At 42.5% G+C, this 25,646-nt stretch overlaps 1 protein-coding gene across 6 annotated transcripts; it reads left to right on the top strand.

Moving 5' to 3' along the window:
- The first annotated feature begins 338 nt into the window (after nucleotides 1–338).
- Nucleotides 339–25,646, top strand: SERPINE2 (serpin family E member 2). 6 transcript variants are annotated; one of them, XM_052803921.1, is made up of 10 exons: nucleotides 339–429; nucleotides 14,565–14,839; nucleotides 16,046–16,165; nucleotides 17,355–17,582; nucleotides 18,665–18,862; nucleotides 21,963–22,161; nucleotides 22,305–22,405; nucleotides 23,422–23,508; nucleotides 24,061–24,144; nucleotides 24,967–25,646. In XM_052803921.1, exons 2-10 carry the CDS (start codon nucleotides 14,584–14,586, stop codon nucleotides 25,002–25,004), a joined length of 1,311 nt encoding a protein of 436 aa, XP_052659881.1. In that variant the 5' UTR covers nucleotides 339–429; nucleotides 14,565–14,583; the 3' UTR covers nucleotides 25,005–25,646. The 6 variants fall into 6 exon arrangements, with proteins under 6 accessions (XP_052659881.1, XP_052659878.1, XP_052659877.1 ...); XM_052803918.1 differs by lacking the exon at nucleotides 339–429 and adding an exon at nucleotides 727–748 and having other exon boundaries at nucleotides 16,049–16,165; XM_052803917.1 differs by lacking the exon at nucleotides 339–429 and adding an exon at nucleotides 727–748.

Genomic DNA, 25,646 nt, shown 5'->3' with positions numbered 1-25,646 from the left:
CGCGGCTGGGCCAGAGGCACAGGCATGCTGGCGGACAAGCCTGGGGCGAGGGGACGCAGCCGGCCGTGCCCGGCACGACGGGCCCTCCGGTGCCACGGGGTACGGCCGCGCCGTCAGCCTGTGGCCCGGCACGCCGCAGGCAGGCCGGGCTGCTCCCCTCAGGCGGGCTCGGGGCCGGGACGGCGCTTCCCGCCGCTGCACTTCCCCCGCTCCCCTCCCCTCCCCGGTCCGCAGCGGCGGCCGCGGCAGCTCTGCCCCGAGGCGGGCCGCCGCGGGGCTCGGCGGAGGGGCGGGCGGGCGGAGGGGCGGGGCGGGCCGGGCCGGGCCGGGCCGCGGGCCCTATAAACGCCGGGCGCCGCCGCGCTCCGGCTGAGCGGCGCGGTGCAGCGGATGCCGCGGTGGGACCGGGCTGAGGACCGCTGAGGGGAGGTGAGGTGAGCGAGGGCCGCCGGCCTCCGCGCCGCGCCGCTTGCGGGGGTGGAGGAGGGCGCGGCGCGGGCTGGAGGGCCCGGGGCAGCCGCCCGGCGGAGGAGGAGAGGGGCCGGGGCGGCGTGCGGGCTGCGCGGAGCGGGGGAAGCAAAGTTTCCCTGTTGACAACCCGGAGGCCGCTGGCCGCGAATGGTCGATCCGGACGCGTTATGCAGGGTGCCGGCGGGCTCTTCGGGGTGCCTAGCCTGTTACCTGCTCCCACAAGTTTCCCAACGCCGGATGCGTGGGCGCTGTGGCGTGAGTGGGTGCTTCTGGCGTGGTGAGTCTCTTCTTCTTTTTGTTTTTTTTGAAAGCGAGGAGGTGTGTGTCGTCGTCCGTGTCCGTCCGTGTGTCCCCCGCCGCCTCCAAGAAGTGGGTTTCCAGGCTGGTAGCGCTGCCCTCTGCCAGCGCCGGCCCGGCCCCGGGTGGGGAGCGCCTGGCCCCCCTCTGCCATCGATCGGCTCCGTCCCGCGTCCCCGCCGCCCCGGGAAGCGCCCGGATCGCCGCTGCATCCCTGGGCCGGCGTGGGAGCCCGCTCCTCTCACGGATGCGAGAGGTGGCACTGCCCGAGCATCGGCTTTATCGTAAGAGCTTGCAAACTGGAAGTTGGTCGCTTTGTTAGTGTCTCCTGGCTGTTCTGAGAGAGAGCTTGCTTTTCTTGTACTTAAAAAAAAAAATAAATCGTAATTCGGTTAGTAACTGAGGTTGTCTTTACATAGCGAGTGATAAAGAAATTGGAGAGAAGTATTTACAGCCGTTGCCTTTTCGGGAGGAAAGGGTGTATACATTCTGTTATTGAAACAGAATTTGGATAGTGCTGGTGACATCAAATTGCGTGTTGAAGCAGAGACCTCGTTAGCTAAAACTCTTATCTTGGCTCCCTTTTGAATAATTTGGGGAGCCTGCTTCGTGTACTGAGTTCTGGGAGGATTTGGAAATGCAAAGTACATCTCTGGAGAAAGTCTTTTGTCTCCTGTTTAAAATGGTGTTCAATACCTTGGCTCAATGTTGTGCAATACAGGAGGATCTTCCCAGAGAAAACCTTTGAAGATACCATTGTGTGAACAAATAGGTGTTAAAATGTCAGATTTCCCTTAAAATTTGGGAATATCTGCTTATGGATTAGAGGCCTCAATGTGATTTATTTCTCTCCCCCCCCCCCCTTCATGCCTGCATATGATTCTGAAACATGGTTTGCTTTTTGTGGTTTTAATTGCATTCTTGGGCAACTTCCTGAAAGAGAAACATGGTGGACTGATTATTTTTTTCACTGCACTGAAAAATTACTACTTTTACTTTCTCGTATGAGCATTTATTAACGTCTTGCCCCCTGCTCGCCACAGGAATTCATTAGAAACCTGGTTTTGTAGGGACTATTCACAAAACATACATAGGTGTAAACAGCTGTACTGTTGTGTAGCTTTGAAAAAGGGGAGAAGCTGCAGAAAGCCATGAAAAAAGTGAAAAGCAAAGCAGCTGCATGCCTGCTGAGTGATCAGATGAGTCTTTAAAGTGTGTGAGGTGAAGACCAATACAAATAAAAAGGCACAATGATTAAGTAGATTGATTCAAATATGTATAAGATGTGCTAGCTTGGAATTTTGGCATTTTATGGGGTGTGATTAAACCTGTGAGAATAGCAGCTGTTTGGCACAGGAGTATACTTTGAGCAATGGATGCTAGTCCACAGCTTCTTTACAATTATGGACAAGTTGGATGTAAGACAACCTGTCAGCAAATTTTGTCAGTGCTCTTAAGATGCTGAAAAGCTGCTTATCTGGACATACCCTTGCACCTGCTACCCAGGTATCAGGATGTTATAAAAACTCCTCTTTGCTTCAGATGGTGATATGGCCATCACTATAGACAACTGTCTATATATAGCTCTATGTACCTCATGTAGGAGGTGATATAAACTCATGTCAGTACAAAAAAGAAAACAACAGAAATCTGCAGTGGATTTTGTCTCAAGGTGTATACAGAAGTGTTGAAGCTTCTGTTTGGTGTTGTCATTGACAACGAGGAGAATAGCATGTCTTAGTGGCATGCAGAGACTTTTAGTGTGGGTCTCTAAATTGCACAGCCAGAAATGTGTTCCAGTCCTTAAAGCTTCTTAACAGCATACTGTTAGGCAGAAAAATGTCAAGCAGTGAGCCCAGTAAGTTGCACTAAGCACTTTTAGAATAGATCAAAGTGTGTGTGTATGTATATAAATATATCAAAATAACCACCTCGCTTTATTGCTAGGAATTAAAATGGAGATGCATATACATTGCGTACGTCTACAGGAGGGAACAGTTCAGAGGGAGCTCTGGCTAGAGATTTGTGTGGTGTTTTGCTTTGGTGGTGGTGGGCTCGGTTATCTACCTGGCTCATGCAGCCGTTTGCGGCTTTTGATTCTTGCTAGGCAACTGCAGTGCTCATGCTTGAAAAAGCTGAGGCTCAATGGAAGGGTTTTTTTGGAAGCTGGGGTTAGGGTTGTCTGGACTGCTTGGATTGCTTAATCACAAGCATGCATGAGAGCGCATGCTTTTGTAATATTAATTAGGGGGAAATCCAGCCTAATCATCAAAACGCTTCCAGTTACTTGTTCTGTTAACTGGATTCTACTATTCCTAAGGGTCAAAGGTTTTGTACATGGGAAGACATGGAAAAGATGGATTAATCATCACTTATCTGTAAAGTGTTGCTGGATGCAGTCATCTTTGCTTGCCTGTGGGCATCTCCCCAATCGCCTGTGACATAACTTACAAATTGTGTTTTATAGCAAAGTACTAGCCTGTAAGTACCATGTAATTCAGTGCACCTATACAAAACAACTTTTGAATAAGCAGAGTGATATAAAGAATTGCTTCTTTTTAGCATTGGAGAGCAGGTGGCATGGAGTGGCCAATCACCTACATATGAATTTAAAGATTAACAGTGTAAATTAGAGAACTATGAAAATATAAGAAGCTTTTTTTATTAAAGTAAATGGCTTCTGTGTGTGAAAATATGAAAAAGCTGAATATGTGCAACTGTGTACATGTTCAGGTATGTCTCCTCTAGGATGGTTAAAATGATGGGGTGGTAGGAGACCACGAGGAGGTGAAAATAAAGGTGATAGTATTCTACAGCTGTAGCTAAACAAATGTTTAGGCTGGCATGCTATGGAAAAAAGCTGTCCTGTGTTCTGCTTTTTCCTGTCTCCCCTTTAGTACTAGACTCTAGTTCACTACTCAACTGCATGAATACTTCTGCAAGCACAGAGGATGTCACTGCTGAAGTTGGAGCCAGTGATCATGGACAGGAGGAGGATGGGGCAGTTTTAGTGGCAATGCTAGTATGAGCCATAGTTTCTTGAGTTGTTTGTCATAGCTTTGAAATACACTTAAGTGCTAACCAAAATGCTTTATTCATCCTTTAGCACCTCTTTTTGAGCAGTGTCTGTGGAAGCACATGAGTTTTGGCAGCTACTGTATCTTGTCTGTGGTCTGGTGTTTACCTTTAATAGCCAGAAAGATGCTTTTGCTTGTATTTCCAGGCTGAAATCAGGAGGTGACTCATGCCGGGGTCTGATAAATATGCCACAAAGTGGCTTAAGTGTGAAAGCATATTCATCTTGTGGATTGATCTCCCCATGGTGGAAATCTCAGTCTTACTGACCATACTCAGCAATATGATGTAAACCATGTGCTTCAGGCAGCCTTCTATTCTCTTCCTGGGCTTTAGAAACAGTGGCCTGAAGTCCTTTTTAGTATCTTGGGACCATGAGAGCAATTATGGAAGGCAGCAAGGCTGATTACCAGCAAGTTCCGAACTGAAGACCCCTGCTCAAGGCTGTGTATATGTCATGGCTTCAGCATGCAGGTAGAAACTGTTTGTGAGAAATATTAGTTGTCAACAGACTGTAAGCTACAGTTGTAAATCACACTGGAGTCTCCAGCAGCAGTATAGAGAGATGTTCGTACATCTTAGCGCTCTCAGTTCAGCTGATGTGCAGATGATATGAATTCATGTTCACCAGCTATGTAGCTTTGACCAAGCTTTTTCTTAAATGCTTTTCTTATTATTTAACAACTTGAACTTTAAACATCTATTCCTGCAGAAGGGCATGTTGTGGTATTTAGTGATGGTCCTCACTGCTTGCAGGTCAGCTGTGTCATCTGGTCTGAACTGCAAGCTCCTGTTCTGTTGGCCAAAGGTTGTGAGTTGTATTGGGGGTTTCTTGTTTTGTTTTAATAGGAGAGGGGCAGTCTCTGTCATTGGCTCTGGCAGGTTACAGGTACAAAAACAAGAGGAGAACTGAACATACCTCTAACTTTTCTGTTCTGTTCTATTCTTCCTTTACATCCTTAAGCAATCTAAGAAATCCTGTGTAGAAGTTGGTGGATTTATCTGTTAGCTTTGTCTCCATCTTGCTATATACCTCCTTCTTCCAGAAGGAGTAGTTCATGTAGCTTTCTCAGCAATGAAGCAAGCTTCAGGCCTCCAGCTGCTCTGGCAGCTCAGCTTAAGAGGCTGCTTTCCCAGCTAATTGCCTACTTCCTCTGCCGAGGTTCGTCATCTGTGTTACAGAAATAGCGATGGACTGAGTGGAGGCTTCTCAGACAATGCAGCTCACAACTCAGCCTGCAAACTTTCAATCTGAACTGAATCAGATTGTTTAATATACCAGGTCATGACCTGCTCTTTCAGGATTCTTGTGCATAGTTCATACTCAGTTGTCCCTTTTTTCTATGGAAATTTAGGTCTTGCCTTTCCAGAAACCTGTAGTAAAGCCAGTGGGATTAATTGGAACTGAGGTCAGATTAATGAAAAGAGTGTGTTTTCTTAAATATAGGTCTTCTAAATAGCTGTTAACTCTCTTATTAATGTAGGTCGTCTTGCAGATGACTGAGGAGGTGTCTATCTGAGTATACAGATAGGGTTCCCAGCACGATGCTTCATTCCTGCATCCTTACTGGGTGCGATTCCTGCATCCTTACTGCATCTGTGACTTCTGTTTTTGTGGTTGGCTGGTTCTGCTTCTGAAGCTAGGGTGGGGAAAAAGATGAATATAAGTAAATGTTTTGTATGCTATAAATAAAAATGTAAATATCCCTATCCTTTTTGGGTAACCTTTAAGCTAGTTCTGAAACGGTTGAGAAAAGGCCACTAGAAAACGAGTATCTGATGTTTCTGTGAGCTTAAGTCTGTTTCAGTGATGCTGTCCCAGAGAAAGAAAATCAATATGCTTTTTTCATCTTAAATATTAATAACTTTAGTCCTTGGCTGCATTATACTTTGAGTTACACGTGTTATCTAGTTTTTCAGATGAGAACAGGCTTTCTAAATTCACTTGCAGATAGGAAGTGGTTGATTATTAATGTTGCACAGTATTGTTAATAAGTAAATGAACGGCTTAGTCACCTATCACTCTGCAGATCTCCAACCACAAGTGAAGTAAATGGTTAGAACAGTGTTCCTGATCTGAGTATTTTGTCAGATGGTAGCATTCCCTAGATACAAATGCTTTAAGTTTCAGGTCTTGGATATCAATGTGTTTGTGTAAGTACAAGTTCTTATAGAAATTCTTATTATGAACAGAGAATACTGGAGCTGTTCCCATTTATTTTTATGGTGAAATGAGTGTATCAGATACAACTCTGTAAATTTATGGAACTGGCAACACTGTTATTACCACAGTCTTATCTCTTGTAGGAGGAAGAATAAGTAAAAACTTAGTAATATTGAATTACTTGCATTATTTTAAGTGGGGTTTCTTAAAGGCCTTTTGGAAGACTGAGAGCCTGTCTCTTGTTACCAGTTGGGCATCTCTAACAAAAGCATGCTTAGGCTTTGGTTAGATACCATGTGGCTGATACATCCTGCCATCTCTCTTAGCTTCCCAGGTGTATAGAAATATTATTGGTACATGGAAAACACCATTTTCAGTGGTGCTGTAAACCCAGACTGAACCACAGGGTGTGGAATGATGGGAACTGTGCTTTGTAAGTTGTTGTTTAATAGGACATACAAGTACTTTTTTTGTAGAGTAAAATAAACCTAAAAGGTGTAGAATCTGAAGACAATCATCTCTCTTATACTCTGCAGCAACTAGTGTGCCTTGTCAAAGCTCTGCTGAAATTCTCAGTACTCAATTCTGTCTTTAGCTTTCATTATTGTTTACAAAGACTTTTTTTCTTTGCTTGTCAGTTATCTAGGTCTGAGTGTTACAGATACTAGTATCTCGGCTCTTCTGAAGAAGGATGTGTGCTGGGAAGTTCTCTATGTTCAATCTGCTCCAAGCACAGCTCTCCATACAGTCTCAAAGTGGCCATGGAGCCATGTCCACAAGGCTAATTCTTCTCTCTCAGCCTGGTATGTGCAGGAGATGGGGCATGTGTCACTGGCCAGCAGATTAAAATTTACCTGGGGAGAGAAGGAGCAAGTTTCAGTTTGCTCTGCAGGGGTATAGAGGTGTGAGAGTCCCTGGTATCAGATGAGTCCTGCAACAACTGGAAATGAATAAGGGTACTGGGTTTCCCTTTAATATTGTTTAAGGAAGAAAAGAAGGTAAAATACTATAGCAGAAGTGGGGGTTAAGGTAAAGGTGGTGGTGAGGTACCTGATAAGACACCAGCCATGGCTAGTCCAGCACCTTGTGGGGTTACTTCATAATTCTGTACTTATGCAGCCCATTACCAAAGAGTTAATATCCTGTACCTTATTAATGGGAGCTTGCAATCCTGTAGGTTTGCCTTTGCTTCTTAATGAGCCTGTACTTGCATAGTGGGCATTGTTAATGTACAGTAAATGTGGGAATTGTGGTTCCACAAGGTTTTTCTTCCACGAAAACTTAAAATGGGAGTCTGGGTTATAGACCTGCTGCTAAGTTTTAGGCAAATACTTTAATCATTGAACCATCGTTCCCTCTGCTGGGGTGAATCCAGAGCAAGAGGGTATGGCCTCAGTGCCATGTTGTGAAACACTACTGTGCTGCATCTTTTTGGGAAACTGGTTCTGCAGCATTATTCATGACGGGCTGACTGTCCCATGCTGTTTCTTCATTATGTTAAAATAACCACATTGCATAAAGAACTTAAGATCAACAAAACCACTGCTTTATTAAAGGGACACCAGTAAATTAAAAACATACTTCTGTTTAATCTTTCTGATACTGTAAGACTTGATAATAGATCTTAGAGAAGGCTGTGGAAACTCTGCTTTAAATACAGGAGTAAATAACACATAGAAACTTTAACAATAGTTGTTGACCCTACAGTAATGAGAGAACACAGATAAAATTTGGAAGTGGTGGTAGAACTGTAAAGTCCCAGAATCATCTCTGGAAGACCCCTGCCCTGTGATATCAGCAAACCATGTATTTGCTTCATGAAGCAGAGCTAAAGTTGGCTTTTTAAATTATGCATAAATGAGGGATGGCAGTAAAAGCAAATGATACATAAACACCTATCTATGTTCTTGAAACTCTGAATAGTGCTTGTATAGTTGTAGTGTGGTTACAACTGAGTGGTGAAATCAAAAGCTGTCTCTGGTGAAATTGGTCTTTGTAAAGTTGACATCATGCAGTGAACTACCATGAACAACCACCAAGTGCTGCGGAAGACAGATACTGGTGAGAAAATCAGTCTGGCTTATGAACTGGAGATACTAGTCATGAGGCTACAGAAAGTTTTAAATGGAGCTTGTCTCTGTCCTTCCTGCTAAACGGAAACTCCCAAGAAGTGGTGGTCAGGACTCTTCATAAAGAAGCACTAAACTCTGACTATCTGCTCATGTGGGAGCTATGCTTGGACAAAGAGATGGTTCCCGTCTGGGGCCAGCCAGTTTTACAAGCTGGTGCTCTGCTGGGAAATTCCCCCTTGGCAGGGGAGGCTGGTTGGACACAGCTGAAAGGGAGCCGTTCCAGATGGAGATGGTCCATCTTGAAACAAACACAAATGCACTAACAAACTGAGAGAATTAGAAATAGCAGAGAAAGGATTAAGGTTGAGAGAGTAAAGCCTCAGAACCAGTACCATGCTTTTTGCAGTTGTGCACTATGTTGGCTGTAGTGCCTGAAGTCAGACCAATATCTTAACATACAAAATGTTTTTAAAAAAAACTTCTAGCTTATTTCTGTGTACAAGTTATGTTTATCTCGTGTTGACAGTAATGTACTCTTCAGAGCATTATAAGTACTGAGCTGTTTAAAAGCTAGCAATCATCCTTTCTTAGTAACGCTCTGCATATACTAACCCTTCCAGGTATTGAGTAATAAAAATCTGTTTTGTTGCATTAGATATTTTTCATGTGACCTGACATATTAATATAACATGGCTTTTACTTTTGTATCTATTGGGGATGTCTGTGGGGTGTTTTCCTCACAACTTTGCAGGAAGTACTGGAAAGAGTTGTTAGATGACGGGGAAGAGCCAACATCTAGGATGTACCAGAAAACCTGGAGGAAGAAGAAACATTTCACAGTTCTGTCATGTGGAAGAAGCCACTTCTGAACTCGCCTGCATTCAGACTCGGTCCTGCTGCTCTGAACCCGAAAGTGTGTTTAGGTGTAGCAGAGGCCAAGCAGCATGGTAGGAGAGGATACTGGACCTGAAGGCTTTAAGAGGCTGAGGCAGAAAGGGGAGTTGCAGGCACCTGTGAGGTGGAGAGGAGAAGCCTACCAACAGGCTTGAGTGTTTTAATATGCTGCCAAGGGTGCATCGTCTGAAAAACAAGACCCAGCATGTGACCTTCCCATTGCAACCAGAGTGGTCTCATTGCTTTGGAGAAACAATTGTTGTGTGCTCAGCCAGCTCCTTAAATGACTGTTAACAAGTTTGGTTGAGTATTTATTCAGTCCTGCTGGAGAGAGTTAGTTAAATGCCTGAAGTGAAACTGCTTTCTTTGAGCTCACATGTCAGTTGAAATAAGACTTTTAAATTAGTAGCACAGATGGCACTGACAAGGAAACATCAACATCTCAAACCTGGAGAAGTCCCTGAATGTTTGTTCCAGGCTGAGTTTCTCTGGGCACACAGGCCAGTGCCTGCCTTGTGGGCTCAGGGGCTTTGGGCTTTTTAGGCTCAATACAGTGAGACCAGCAGTGCTGCAAGACTTTGCTTTTTAGTTTTACTCTGTAGCTGTGCTTGCTGCTGTTCTGGTTACAGCTATTCACAGAAGTGAAGTCTGGTGTCTAAACTTCCTTAGGCTTGATACATCTTTTAAAGAAACTGCAGAATCCATCTTGCAGCTGCAAGAATGAGCCTTCTGGGTTATACCTTACTGCTGTTGAAGTTAGGCTTCAAAATAAACACTTGGAGGTGTCTCATAGGATACTATCATACAACAGTACTTAGTGTGGTTGGTACAGATATCTAAAAATCTATGTACAGTTCACTATTTCTTCTTCAGTTTACTTCAAAGTGTTCTTCAGGCTCTCTGGGACATCTTTTCTCCAACTTACATTTTAAACCTGCGTGTCTCTTCAGCTCATGTTTTTGCCTCTGATCTTGAACAAAACTAACTTCTCTTCTTCTCAGGAAGAGTGCAGCAGCTCGGTCTGGCTCTGAAAACGAAGTCCTTCCTAAGCTAGGTCTTTTCTGTAGGAGGATCTCCATGCTCAGCAGCTTTTTGTGCCTGGGGCTGAAGACGTAACTTCTCCCTGCTCCACCAAATGCCTTTCTAGATGCAGATCAAACAGTCCATATTAATGTAACTTTGCTTTTGTACCAAGCATTCTGTAGATGCAGGCTGAAAGCACTGTGTCCTCCTTGTTGACGTAAATACTTCCATAATAACTTCAGCCAAAAGCTTAACTATGCATTATGTGCGTGATCTGAATAGTTGAGCCTAGTGAGAGTTGAGTATGCTGCCTAGTATGTATGAGGGTTAGTGTTTGCAACACTGGCTAGAGGCTGAGGTCATCCACAGATTGGTAGCCTGAAGACGTTTCATCATCTGTCATGAAACAACACAAAACTATCAGTGCAGATACGACACGCTGTGGTGTTCCTCTCCTGCCTTCCACAGAGCTCTGTGCCTGACTGGACTACTTGTCTAAAAATATGCAGTGGCTTAAACCAGGCTCTGCAGTTAGATAAAAGTAGTAACTACTAATTTAGCGTGGCGTACAGGACTTGGTATGGTGCTGCTCGGTGAGGCAGGTGGAGTAATGGAGTTCTCTGCTTGCTGTTGACAAGGCATCCCTCATACAGGTGAATGTATGACAGTCATCTGTTTCTAAAGAAGCTTTTAACATTAGGGTTAAGAACTGGATTCACATAACAAATTAGATTTGGGTTTTTGTTTTTTATTATTCTCCAGATGCATTTCTTTGAGCCAGTGTCAATATTTCTGTTTTCTGTTTAGAAGTTTAAGTTGTAGGATGTTGTCCTTACTGTAAGTTCTCAGTCTAAGAAGTAGGCAGCCTACCTTGAAGAGGTTGTGTGTTGTTTTTTTTTTTTAATACAGCATCTTTCAAAAGCTCACATTTATATAAATGAATTTGCCTATACACCTTCCTCCTTCTCAGTTAACTTTGTAAAAATATAAAGGTCATAGGCAAAGAAATGCCTAGCTTGTATTTTTGTTTGGCTTTCTGAAGCATTAGATTCAAATTTAACTGTCACTAAGTTTTTAGCTTCAGCATTATGAAAGCTTGTTGGTATTCTGTATAGCAGGTCAACTGTTTTCCATCCTACACACCCTACATCCTTTTGGATTTTTTTTCTCCTTGCACTGTACTTAAGCTGTTTCTTTCTTTCAGGATATGCAAATGCACTTCTTGTTACTGAACTGCATAGAAGTTGAATATACTGAAATCCATGCCAGAAGCATTAATACATGAATGCCACTCTTGCTCAAAGATGAAATTAGCTCCCCAATTAGCTGGTTAAGGTATGCAATGGGCATGACAGGGCCAAGAAGTGACTGCTCTGTAACTAGTGCTGAAAAGCAGTTTTACTCTTTTCCCGTGCTCAGAGCACTGCACAACTTTGTTTCACTTACTGAGTAGGTATCTGTTGGAGATTGTGCTCCAAAATGGAGACCAACCTGCCTTAATGGCATAGTGGGAGGGAGAGGTCAGGCAAGCGTGGAGAGCTCTGGGGAAACCAGGTGCAGGAGGTAATAGTTTTTCCCTGAAACAAAAAAAGCAAAACCAAAATCCTGCAGCAGTGGGCTTGGGAGCAGAGTTGGGTTGCTTTGACAAGGCTTTACCCATGTGTCGTGGGGAAAATGTAAGGCTGTTGGTAGCTCTCACCCACCCTGAGTCTGGCAGGGGTTGTCACCAGTGGAGTAGAAAACATGAGACTTGCAATATATTGTGGTAAAGGCAAAGAAGAGACAAGTGTCTGACTTCAGTTAGCCTTGTGCAGATGCAGTACATAAATGACAATGAAACATTGTTTTATTTACTTTCATAGAAGTGTCACTCCTGTCTTTGCCCTTGTAATATACTTCTGGCAATATAATTTGTCAAGGGTAGATGCACTCAAAATAGCTTGATCTCTTCTGGTTTGCTGGCTGGATCAGGTTGAGCTGCCTCAATCAAAAGTAGAATTTTCAAATTGTGTGCTCTGTGATTGTTGTCTGTCGCTATGCCTGGTCTCCATCACTACATGGGACAGGCTGTATTGCACCAACATTAACTGTTTGCTTGCTTGTAAGCGCATCTACTAAGAATATCTAGTAGTTGTGGTTTTCTTGTGGGCCTTTTATTGCCAAGGTACTAGGTAAAGGTAAAAGTCTGATTAATGTTGGGATCAAGAATTTTTGTTTAAACTGCCCCTTGGGTCTCTGGATAGGAAGAAGAGATGGTCACCAAACCACCAAAGAAAACCCTTAAACCCCAAACATAGTTTCTCTTGGAGTGGCAAGCCATGCTTGCCTCCTGCAAGGCAGCATTGCCGTTGATGTAGAGCTGCTGCCTGGGAGAGAGGGAAGCCTTCCCCAAGAGCAAAACTAGAGATTTCAGGTGACTTGTTTGTGCAAGTGTCAAAGAACACTTAAGAATATTCCTTAACACTTTTAATTAAAACAAACTACAAGATCACTTTCCCTGTCAGGCTGTTGGTCTTCCCCATGACTGCTTCCTGCTGTACCAGTGGTGTGGGGTGCAGGACAAATCTAGGAAGTGACTGGTGTAACCTGCTCAGGGAGGTCAGACGGCATTTGGGTTTTCTTCCTGCAGGGCACAGCTGCAGCTGGCCAAATCCAGTCTAGCTTTCCGGCTAAGCCTGAGTAGTGCCAGCTGATGGCTGGTATGGAGTTCCTTTGGAAGGAATTGTGCTTCAGTGACTCCAAAACAGCTTGGGGGATTAGTAGGTTGATGGGAAAGACTGTTAATTAGTGGGCGGGCTGTTAACCTGCTTTGTAGGATAGCCTTTTCACTTTTTCTTGCATAACTTAAAACAGTCCAACAGGTTCTTCTGGTCACAGCTATACTAACAGTTGGGTTAGGGGGAGAAAGATGTCTCAACTCCTGCCTTATTTCATGTTCGGCATTTGGTTTATTCAGTGCTGCAATGGCAAACTTTGACGAAGCCAGTTCTGTCCCCTGAAATGGTGTAGAAGAAAGTGGAAATGCTGTATTTGTTACTTTCAAGTGTTTGAGCACAGTTAAAGTACATGCTATTAAAAGATGATTAAATGAATCTGCACAAACACCAGCTGGTTTTCTGGTAATCAAGTGCTCCAGAATGGTTTGAACTTGCAGCGTAGGTAGGCTGTGCAATGGCAGAGCTTCTTGGTGCAGTACGCCCTTCCTTGTGAGTGGGAGGCGGCTGTGAATAACACCGCAGCCAAAACGCTCCCCCCGCCTGAATGCTGCCTCTCTGCTGGCCTCCAGCTTGGGGCCTGCTGGAGCCAGAAGAGCAAGTGTGCAATGCTGAGCAGAGGGCTCCAGGGGAGGAGAGACCTATTTTTGGTTTTTGCATGTGGTATGCAAATGAAATTTTAATCGGTTGTATACGTTCTGCAGCCTGCTTAGCCCTCGGTGAACTAGGGAACTAGTTGACTCCTCAGTGTGTTTGAGAGACTTAACACCTAAGCGTGCTCTTGGAGCACCAAAGTCAGCTCAGTGTGGGAACAGGCTTGCTTGTTGATCTGAAAATGGAAGTCAGGACTCTTGAACTGTGCAACTGAAGTGTCTTAAAATAAAAATGTTGTGATTGAACTTCTCAAAGGCAAGCAGGGAACCTAATTTCATGAAATAGGAGATTATTGCATGACGATGCCTCTAAGTACCTGTTTGCACTAACAACAAAGGGATTGAATGACACTTCCATGAGGAGGAAATACAGCCTAGTAGTTACAGTACCCAGTGTTTAAGATTTGGGCTTGGTTCTCTAATCAGTTGTTGAGAGGTCCTGAACAAACTGTTGCTGCTGCTTGTGCCTCAGTTCCTAGGTCATGGGTGTAACGATATTGAATTCTGTTAGGTGTTAGACCTGCAGATGAAGATTGGCCCACTTTGAATGTGAAATTCCTTCTGTATTTATTAGTTGCTGAATTTTCTTAAATGGAAAAGTACAGGCTAAAATCAAAACTTAACCTTGCATTTTAAAATCTAATAGACTTCCTCTATATTCTCATCATGGAAAATGCCAGTTATGCAGCAACTCTTTATTATTCTAGGCAGGTGTAAATTCCCACAGCAGAAGGTCTGTTGGCATATGTATATGTGCTTCTGTTCACTGCAGAAAGTGATCTATAAAATGTACTGTGCATCACATCTTAGTGGGCGAGGACCATACCACAAGTCGTCTTAGCACTAATTTATCCTAAAGGGCAGTTTAAATAGAATGCTAAGACTCCATTTAACTGAAACACAAAACTAACTGAACTTGTGTGTCATGGGAGGTAGTCTCCCAACTTGGTGGCTTTTGTCCTGTCTTATAGTCACTGATACATAGCTATTTTATGGTTATCTCTGATTCTGGAAACCCCTAGACATAAAATACTGGAAGCAGTAAAATGCAGGTGTGAGTCCCATTGCTAGAGCTCTGTGAATGGTGCATGGAGCATGTGCAGGACTCACCGGCTCTTTAGGTAAATAAGAATTTAAGTTGAAGATAAAAATGCTGTACTTGTGAAAGCTGACTTATCTTTCCCCTCTTGTTCTCTTATAGGTATCTCCAACCAGAAATCATGAACTGGCACTTCCCACTTCTCTTTGTTCTTGGGACTTTAACATCTGTATGTTCCCAGTTCAGTTTTTATCCTCTGGAGGAACTTAGCTCTGATGTTGGAATCCAGGTCTTCAATCAGATAGTGAAAGCTAAGCCTCAGGACAATGTTGTTGTTTCTCCTCATGGGATTGCATCCGTCCTGGGGGTGTTGCAGCTGGGTGCTGATGGCAAGACAAAGAAGCAGCTGACAACTATGATGAGATACAGTGTAAATGGTCAGTGATTCCTAAGGTGTCTTGGGGTGTGTTTTGTCAGAATCTTCATGCTGTTTTGAGATAGCTTTCAAAGTGTGGTAGATTGCATCATATACCAATTAACTCTGTTTACCAAAGCACAAAATGGACATGCTTGAAGTTAATTGGCAATTTGAGTATGGACATGTACATATACTTGAACTGGCTTATACACAGCTTTGTTAATGACTTCAGGGCCCTGGTTAGAACTGCCTTCATCTTTGCAAAATTGATTTTCCAGAGCAGTGTGGATGGCAGTCCAGTGCCAGCACTATGCAGGAAGGCTGCAGTACCCCATTTCAGGCTGTACTGAACAGCCCTTAATGTGCCACTCCTTAGATAACAGGGCAAGAGAATATTTCTTGTTACCGCATTGAAAGCAATGCAAACTCTAACCATACAATTGATACTTTTTCACTTTGATGCTCTTCAGATTTGTTCATTTGTGTTTCTGCTGTCAGGATCCCTGAATCTGTAGTTTTTGTAGTGCCTTCTTCTTGAAACAGCCGTTTCTGCTTGTCTGTGTGCCTGACACTGCATGCATCTGTGTTTATATTCCTCTGCCAATGTCTGCCCCTCAAGAGGGTGTAGGCTGAAGGTTCTTGCTGCTTTACTTTGCATGCTGAGTATTTTTGTGAGTGTTTGCCAGCAAGACTTAACATCTTATTGCCAGCATTCTGCCTTCCTTCCAGGAATAGGAAACCTTCCAAGAGGTAAGTGCACATTTAAGTCTTGAGCAGTATGGTCATTTAACATGTTGTCCTGTCTTCATTTGCTTTGCTGTTTTGGTTCTGGGTTTAAAGTACAGCAAAATGATTTGTCAGCTTAAGATCTAAATGTTGTAGATTGAAATCTCTTCATGGGATAATCAACTTTAGGAACGTTTGAATGCTCAAAATGTAAGTACTTGCAAAAATTTTGAAGCATTGTATCAACTGGTTTTATTTGGCCTGCTGACTTCCTAATCCTAACTGTGAGACACAGAGGTTCTCAAACTCCTTAGAAGGTAGCCAGTACCTTGTTACAGAGACTTGTTCTGGGATGCTACCTATCTCTTTGCACGGATCTCCTCTGCTCTTGTTCATGATTGCCTTACAATCCTTTGGCAACTACAGCAACTGCTTCTTTGGAAAGGTAGTATTTGGAAAGTATTGAATTTATCTTTAGCTGTCTTTTAATGCAATTTAGCAGCTGGAAGCAAAGAGGAGAGCCAGCATCATGAGACCAGCCAGCTCTCCCCGGACCACCAGCAAGTGCTCCGTGGACCACCAGTGGTCCACAGAATACAGTTTGAGAACCTCTGTTATGGTATGTTCTCCAAAAGAATTTGCCCATAATATTGGAGAGTAAACATGTAGAAATTTATACAAATAGTACTGCTAAAGCATTCACGATACATGAAACAGCAAAGCCATCTGAGGCTTTTTCTTGTATGCAGCTAAGAGAATAACTCTGAACTAATTTATTCCCTTCATATCTCTTATCTCAAGCTTGTCTACATACGGAAGCAGTCTGGAAACGTTGCTGCCTAAATTGTATTGGGAGACAGAGGGAGCCCATTAATAACTGCTGTAAAAGCAGCCACCCGAGGATCCTGTTCAATATAACAGTTGAACATGAAGTTGCTTGCCTGGCAATAGCTTTTCTGTGTAGACAAGCACTCATTCGTAAGCCATAACAGCGGGGAGAACTGGGTATGGTGAACATAGCAGTTCTTCTGTGCTGCCATATGCCTTCTCTCATGCAGTGAAGGAGCTAGCAAGCACTCAATATGAGCTGCTTTCAGGTCCTAAGGATCTTGACTGTAAGCACTGGAACCTACTGCTCTCCCTTTTTCCTTTTTTAAAGGCAAGTATATGTGTCAAGGGATTGACTCCTGCTTGTAGCTGATTTAGGCCAGGACCTAGTCCTTAAGGAAACCAAGACTTGACTTGAACCTTATTATAGAAATCTTGACAGCTTCCTTTGTTCTCCAGTAAATGGAAAGGAAGGATGGTGAGAAAACAACTTTCATTTTGCGCTCTGAGGTTCAAGACCACCTGCATAATCCTGCAGACCCGTTCGCTCTAAGTGAGCAGGCTGAGCTCTTGACTTTCTTTGTCACTGTCACAGAAGTGACAGGTGGCCTGGGCTTATATGATATGAAATACATTTTTGGAACAGCCTGTTCTGTCAAAGAGCATGGTTAGTAGCTCCACACCAAGACTTGAACCTCAATATTATCCCCAGCACTGTCCATAGCATTCTGAGCAGACAGCTAGAGGAGCAGCAGGCATCAATCACAGTGAAAGTCCTGTCTTTGCTAGGAAACAGTAGCGTTCTTCAGATGAGAGATCAGAAATGAGTATTTTGGAAGGCCTCTCAGAATGCCTGCTTTGGTCACCTTTTCTAGTCCAGCATTTAATGTCTGACCTTTCATGTCATTAATAGTTGCATATAAAGTAACTGTTTGTTCATCATCTTATTCTAAATTAAACTTGCTGTTCTTTCCAACTAGGAGTTGGTAAAGCGTTAAAGAAGATAAACAGGCTCATAGTCTCAAAAAAGAATAAAGACATTGTTACAATTGCTAATGCAGTGTTTGCAAAGAGTGGCTTTAAAATGGAAGTGCCTTTTGTTACAAGGAACAAAGAGGTGTTTCAGTGCAGTGTCAAGAGCGTGGACTTTGAGGACCCAAATGCGGCATGTGATTCCATCAACCAGTGGGTGAAAAATGAAACAAGGGGTGAGTATTGGTGAGTGCTTTTATGTGCATGGCAGGGTGGTGTCCGAGCCATCTCAGATTCAGGTGGAAATACTGGGGAAAGATGGGGAGGCAGAAAAAGCTCTGCCTTACAGCTGAAAACTGTCTTTAAGCTGGCATTAGTGTAATGTTTTAGAGCTGGTGGGCCAGGAATCTGCAGTCCCACTGCCCCAACAGATGTGCCTGTCTGGTGGCCTTGAGGGATGTGTATAGTGTGTGTGTCCATCTGCCCATGGGATCAGGGGAGCTTCTACTGTTCTTTGCCTTCATACAACTGGTGAGAAATCCAAGCAGAGTTCTCTTGGAGCTATGCTTTCTCAAACATAAAAGATGCTTTCAAGCAATTCAGACAGTTGACTCAGTAAATCAGATTTGTGGAAAGCTGTAAAGCAGTTCAGCTTTTGCTCTTGCTGCCCTAAACTCTTGCAAGATATGGCCATGTTTGTAGGAGTCATGTTTAGCAGAGGATTTTTAACTAACACTGCCTTGACAGAACTCCTCATGGCTCAAGCCTCGTGGCATCTAGTTGCCAAGGTTACATATGCTAAAGCCAGAAATCATGTTTTGCAACATATTTATAGTCTAGGTGAACTACATGTTTGGTATCTTTTGGAGTTAAACCCAGTGCTTCCTGGATGTGAGGAGTGTGTTAATGATGTTGGATGTGGTATTTGTGAAATGAGGCTGTCAAATTCTTTCACTACCACATCACCACTTTCGCATAGCAGTGTTGCAAGCAGTGTGTGAATGGGAAAGTGCTTCAGCTGAAGCTGTTACCACTGTAACATAGTCTTAAATCTGCTCATGTGCTAGAAAGGGTAAGGCCCTGCTAGTAATAACATCAGTCTATCAATTGGCAAGATATGTTTGCTTTCTAATTATCCCAAAGGTTTACTTTTTGACAAAAAATACCGTTGGCTTTATGAACCTCAAATGTATTGCCCCATGAGGAGTTGGCACACTCACAGACAAAGAGGCCTAAAGTAACATGTGCTTCAGGTTCTTAATGAACAGCAGACCAGTGTTATGACAGCAAATACTCAGACTTTCTTTATTTCTTCTAGGTATGATCGATCAGGTCGTAGCTCCAGATGATATTGATGGCAGTTTAACCAGACTGGTTCTAGTAAATGCTGTGTATTTCAAGGGCTTATGGAAATCACGATTTCGACCTGAAAATACAAAGAAACGTCCATTTTATGGAGCTGATGGGAAGACCTACCAAGTTCCTATGCTGTCGCAATTATCTATCTTCCGCTGTGGTAAGCTCAGTAACTCCCACTACCACCAATAGCTGTAAAATTTGCTCTTTCCCTTCAAACTAGAGCAAGAATTTGCTGCACATGTGGTGTTTAATGGTATTGCTTATTGTAGCTGATGTAGGAGGCGCTGTGTTACAGAAGTATCTGATACTGCTGAGGTATGGATGAGCTTGCTGTGCAAGGTATTTAACAGTTGCTTGAGGTCAAGTACTCTGTCAAAGTACTTGCCTTTGCTGTTGCCTTTAAAAAGGAAAATCTGAAGTACCTCAACTGAGAATTCTGCATGTTGCTTAAGCTTTGCAGTAAGAAGAAATCATTAGTTTTTAAGGGGTGAGAATAAAGGAAAAGTGCTGACTGAAGCAGAACCCTGAGGTGTATCTGGTGATGACCTGTGTATGGAAGAAAGATTGGAGTAGAATCAATCTGTATTTTACTGTATAATAAAGAAATGGGACTTGCACAGTCCCCAGACCTGTGGGAGTCAGAGGAGCACAGGGTTAGCATGTTGGCTATATCTTGCAAGGTGTGAAGCTGCTCTTCAAATTCAAATTGAGTCACAAGTGAAAAGAAGTTCAGCAGGTTCAGCCAGACTTCCATCAGAGACTCTCAGAGCTGACATAGGCAGCTCTATGCAATTGACAATGTACTTCAGAGCTGCTTTATTGGTCAAAGTAAGATTGAAGCTCTGATAAAAGCACATCTTCTGTTGTGTCCTTCCAAGAAGAGAGCAGTGCTGCCTGGAACTCACTTCCATGTGTGCTAAATACAGTCTGAGAAATAGGCCCGAGAGTACAGCTTGCTATAAATCCAAAAAACAAGACCCACTGTGCTTTTAAATGCCTAGTTTTACTATCAGTAGTACTTGACTAATAGTAGATTTGTGTTAAACAGCTGTAACTTTCTGTCCCAAACCCACATATTAGAGCAGATGTAATACTTTGAGATAACTGCTGAAAGTGTGAGTTGGGAGAGGTGGGGAAGCCTACTGCAGTGTATATTACTTATCTATGGAGTTTGAAAGAAGTAGATAACTTAAGACAGGCTTTAGCAAGACTATTATCTTAAGTTTTTGTTTCTGATGCTGGTTAAAAACTCCATTATGTTGGTGTCATGGTTTAACCCCAGCCAGCAACGAAGCACCATGCAGCTGTTCACTTACTTCTTCCACACCCAGTCGGGTAGGGGAGAGAATGGGGGGGGGGGGGACGAAAAAACTTGTGGGTTGAGATAAGAACAGTTTAATAGGACAGAAAGGAAGAAAATAATAATGATGATAATAATAATAATAACAACAAAATTACAATAATAATAAAAGAATTGGAATATACAAAACAAATTATGCACAATGCAATTGCTTGCCACTTGCTGACCAATGCCCAGTTAGTTCCAGAGCAGTGATCTGCCCCTCCTGCCCCAGCCAGCTCCTCCCAGTTTATATACTGGGCATGACATCACATGGTATGGACTATCCCGTTGGCCAGTTTGGGTCAGCTGCCCTGGCTGTGTCTCCTCCCAACTTCTTGTGTCCCTCCAGCCTTCTTGCTGGCTGGGCATGAGAAGCTGAAAAATCCTTGACTTGGTATAAACACTACTTAGCAACAACTGAAAACGTCAGTGTGTTATCAACTTTAGTCTCATACTAAATCAAAAACATAACACTGTACCAGCTACTAGAAAGAAAATTAACTCTGTCCCAGCCAAAACCAGGACAGTTGGCCTATGTTTAAGCTAGAAAAGCTATTGAGGCTAGAAAGGAACAAGAGAAATACTGCTGAGTTAGGACTAGTTTTAGGTTGGGTCTCTCTGGATATCTTAACACAGGGTTTCTGTCTTATTTATGCTTGCAAAGGGATCTTTAAAGGCTTAAATTTCTTAAGCATCTTAAATCCCATCAGTTGACTGTGAAGATGAACTCCCCTCCTGTTTGATATGCCTCAGTAGTAATGATAGTAGCATGTAGCAGATCAGGAAAGTAGTACTTTGCTGTTGGACTGTTTACCTTTTGTTACTGTCCTGTAGCTGACTATGCAACCAGTATTTTGATCTGTAGGCCCCAGTCTGAGAACCGCTGTCATAATAAAAGGAAATAATCAAACTGCCAAGCTTGACACAATTCCTGCAAAATAAGTTCAACACAGCCAGTTTTCTAGCAATATGAGTTCAGTCAAGGCAGGTTGCATGGCCCTGGCAACATGATTAAATTTCTGATGAAGATGTCGATTTTTCAGCTTGGGCTGACAAGTGCAGGCTTATATGAAGAAAGGAGAAAGATAATAAGGTCTTATTGCTATCCAAAAACTTTGCCAGAAACGCTGTCTGTATTTAAACTGACAAGTTTTCACTTGAAACTCCTATAAAAAGCATTTGCTTCCCAGTCACATGCCAGAAATCCCACAGTAACCAAAGGGAACTTGGAGGACAGGGTTGCTCAAAGACAGTCTTCCCGGCAATTGCTGTAACTCACAGAGGCATTGCTATCTCACTCCTTCTCATCTAATTGGCCTCCTGCACTGCCTTGAAGTGGCTGCTCTCCACTACCTTCAAGGACTTAAGACTGCTTCCTAATGAGATCCTTATTAAGCAAGAAAATGAAGTAAATGCAATAGACTACCTCAAACAGGAGCTCTTCCAATAACTCTTGGAGGAGAAAGAGCTTGTCTACAAGATCTCTTCGGTTTGGAAAGATAGTCTGCTGCTTTTCCTTGGTTTTTGTTTCTCAGTGCTCAGTTGGTTCTGGTGCAGCTGAGGTCTGAAGTAGAGATCCAGCTGATTCACAGACGTGGTGATTTCTAACACTTGTCACTCTGGACTGATGAGGTTTTTCTGGGAAACAATATGCATATCAAACTCAGATGAGTATTTGCTTCATGGTGTCATCCTGTCCGTGCTCTTTGTCAAGCTAGCATCTGTACAGAGCCCATGCCAGTTTCAAAGGGTTGCCTAGCAGGAAGGCAGGCAGTCTGTGACTTTTTAGAGTCTGTTTTAAAACGTGGGCAAAGCTTTCCTAACAGACTCTAACTAGACAGCTGTAGGTGTCTAAAGGTAAAATAGAGATGTAAGACTAACAATTATGGCTCATCAGGTTTGCTTATTTTTTTAGGCACTACAAGTACTCCAAATGAGCTGTGGTATAATATCATTGAATTGCCATATCACGGTGAAATGATAAGCATGTTGATTGCTCTGCCTACCGAAAGCACAACGCCACTCTCTGCTATCATTCCCCACATCAGCACAAAAACAATAGGAAGCTGGATGACAACCATGGTAGCAAAAAGAGTGCAGGTTATTTTACCTAAGTAAGTACTAATATAATTCATTTCTCCTTCAGGGAATGTTTTGGGGGTCATATACATATATCTCCTCTGATACAGGAGAAACAGTGGGCTTAAGGCAAACTTCCTGCATAATACTGGTGCATTCTTTTTTTTGTTCCAACTAGATTTACAGCAGTAGCAGAAACAGACTTAAAGGACCCTCTGAAGGCACTTGGTATTACAGATATGTTTGACCAGTCAAAGGCAAACTTTGCAAAAATAACAAGTAAGTTGTTTGTTGTTGGGGTTTTTTTCTTTTTTTAATCCATGGTGGTCCTTATTCGTAGTTTCTGGCACTGAATAAAGCACTGTTTTAGCAATGCAGTTGTCTGTTTTATCTTGGGTAAGTGTTACCACGCCATTGGAGCTAAGTTCTGTTTTGTAGCCAGCCAAGCATGGCTGCTTGTTTCTGTTGAATGCTGCAGTGGCTTTTTTCCCCTTGTCTTGCACTAAAGCAGTAAATCATATTGGTCAGCTTCTTAAGATTTGGTATTACAACCTGAGGGTCTCAAGCATTGTCTAAATCAATGGCAGGACTTCTAACAATACCATACCTTAGACTATAACAAATACCGCAAGTGCAGTATTTAACTTTTGCCTAAAGTGTGTGTTTAATGACTTTCTCTTGAGCTGTAGGAAAGCTCAAGGACTAAATTCCCAGTTTAAGGGACTGGACAAACCAGAGCTGTAAATATTAGTATCTGAAAATGGGGTGTAAACATTTTTTGAACTCATGGCTCTAAAATGGTGTCTTTTTTTTTCTGTTCTCTGCTTCTGTTAAACTCCTGATTAGCTTCTACAGAGAGATCTGACAAAAAAGCCTGCCTTGTGCTGGCTTAATTTGAAAACAAATTCCTGTGTTTTATTGAAAGCAAAGTGTCTTGCTAAGTGCTTTTTCCCCCTGACATTGAGATAAATGGGAGTGTAACTTAAATTCAGATAGCATATTTTTTCAGTCATTTGTTTAATTAAAACTAAAAATGCAAGTGAACACTTAAACTGTGAAATAAGAAGACCTAGTAAAGGGGGAGGAGGGAGTTATTCCCTATTCTCTAACTACTAACTTAGTGACTGTAATCAAAGATATTACCAGTAGTGTTTTTCCCTGCAGCTTCAGGATTTCAGCAAGATTGTAGCAGCTTTTATTAATCTTAGCCATGCTAGCATAGCTGCTAGCTATAAGGTACTTCAGGATTCCTGCAGTTATTTTTCTGAAAGTGCTGTTCTCCTTGGGTTTTTCAGGAACAGAAGGTCTTCATGTATCTCATGTTCTGCAAAAGACAAAAATCGAAGTTAGTGAAGATGGAACCAAAGCTTCTGCAGCAACAAGTAAGCAACTGTACTGATAACTGTCAGACTTGGGGAAAACTGTATTAGAACGCTACACCACTAAGCAAAGATAGCCCACTTTGAGACAATTGCAGGAATGTGCTCTGACTGCAGATCAGATCAGTTGATGGATTTTATGTAATTTCTAAGGAAAACCCCAACTTGCCAGTATTGATCAGACCATTGGTATATTCTAAGAAATATAACCAGGCTTACTTCTAGAGAAGTGTCTCCTAATAGCTAACATTTTGGCCACCAATGTAATGTTCCTGGCTATCTAGGTGGCAAAGAGGACTAAGCTACTACATCCTTCAGGTGACAACCCAAGACTTCCTTCCAACTTTCTGTGGATCTTGTGTTGTGTCTTTTTAATGTGGTTCCTATAAGAATATGTGACCTGTACAACTTTAAATGTCTGAGTTGGTAGGTTTTAGGCATTTATCTCTACCTGTGCAAGCTTCTAGTATATGAAGAAAACTTCACTTTGATAGAATATATAATGTGCTGTGGTCCTTGCTTCGTCTAACTTTAAACCTTATTGTTTCTTGCAAGCTGCAATTTTAATAGCCAGGTCATCCCCTCCTTGGTTCATAGTAGACAGGCCGTTTGTGTTTTTCATCCGGCACAATCCTACAGGTAAGCAGCATTTATATGTACTTTTTTGCTTAGAAGTTGAATATCAGCTATGCAATAGAGACAAAAGAAGCCTGGAGCTACTGAATAACTATTGCTTTAAAAAAAAGTCCTGCAAGTATATTTTTATGTCTTTAATACTAGATTGTTTTATTTGGAATACAACTCAACAGGAAAAAAAAAGTATTGGCTGCCAAGTTAACAGAAACAAACATGGCAGGTTCATGGGTACACAAGAACAGTCTTTAATACTCCTAGGTCCCCTGAGTGGAGAGGAGAACTCTGTTACTGACAGTGACTTGGTGAATAGGGACCCAGTTTTCTGATGGACAGTAAAATAGTGCTAGGGCAAAGGCTAGAATAGGGGCTTCAGAGATATAGGGTGTTGCTGCAGCCTGCTGTGAACAGAAGTTAGTGCTAAAACATAGTGATCGTGGTTTCTTTGCAGTATGGGTTGACTCTCATACAGCAGAGCTGCCCCAGTTACTTCGAATAACTCATCTACTTCTTGCAGTGACATGTGAATGATAGATATGCTAGTTAGTAGGGAACAAGATGCAGCTGCCAGCACTGGGGGAAGAGTAGGCTCCTGGCAGCAGTCCCCATCCCAAGGCTCCACAGAGCATCAAGAGAACTGTGTGTCTCTAGAAATATGAGCTGGCCACCCATCCAAACATATGCTTCCCTGGGCTCACAAACTTGAGGGAGGCTAGACAAGACTGTAATGAGGTGGCTTGGCTGTGCTCTGTGGACTTTATGCTTTTATGGAAAAGTTTAACTGTATTCATGGACTATGGTAATCCTTGTTTTCGTTTTGTCCCTCAGGTACAATCTTGTTTATGGGACAAATAAACAAACCTTGAATGTGGAAAAGACTTTCTTCAAGGCGTAAACAGACTCATGTGACACACCCCTGTTCTAGTAAATATTTTGTACGCTACTCTTTGACTTCACTCAAGAGCTAGTTTTAACCACTGACTAGGTTTTGAAACAGGAGTCGATGTAGTTCTGGCTTTGTGGGGAAAAATACAGATTGAAAACTACAGTATCTCTTCAAAATGTCTAAAAGATTCTCTAAACTACTGAATGGTTACTTACGCTAACAAACTTTTGAGCTTTTTCTGTATCTACTAAGAATTTTGTGTATGGCTTTTGTGAGAGGATTTTAACGAAGAATGATAAACGTTTCTATTAATGTTGGTTTCTTCTTGTGTGTGGAAAAGGTCTAATTTTGTAGATACCGCCTATCAAGATGACTTTTGGTTCTTGAGTATCTTGGTACCTGGATATTCTTGGTAGAAATAGATTAAAAGTTCTAGTAATTTTTATTTTATATAGTGCATGTATCACTGAATTTTAAAACTAATGTGGTGTTAAATACACATCGCATTGTCCTGTCTTATTGTAATGTAAACTTGTCATTGCTAGTATACACTTTCTATGGGATTTAAATTTTTATATTTGTTTTTGTACAAAGGAAAAAATAAAGCTGCATTATGAACAGT

This window comes from Harpia harpyja, chromosome 12 (assembly GCF_026419915.1).
Source record: "Harpia harpyja isolate bHarHar1 chromosome 12, bHarHar1 primary haplotype, whole genome shotgun sequence".
In the NCBI taxonomy this organism is placed as follows: Eukaryota; Metazoa; Chordata; class Aves; order Accipitriformes; family Accipitridae; genus Harpia; species Harpia harpyja.
This window is presented reverse-complemented; position numbering and strand designations above follow the sequence as displayed.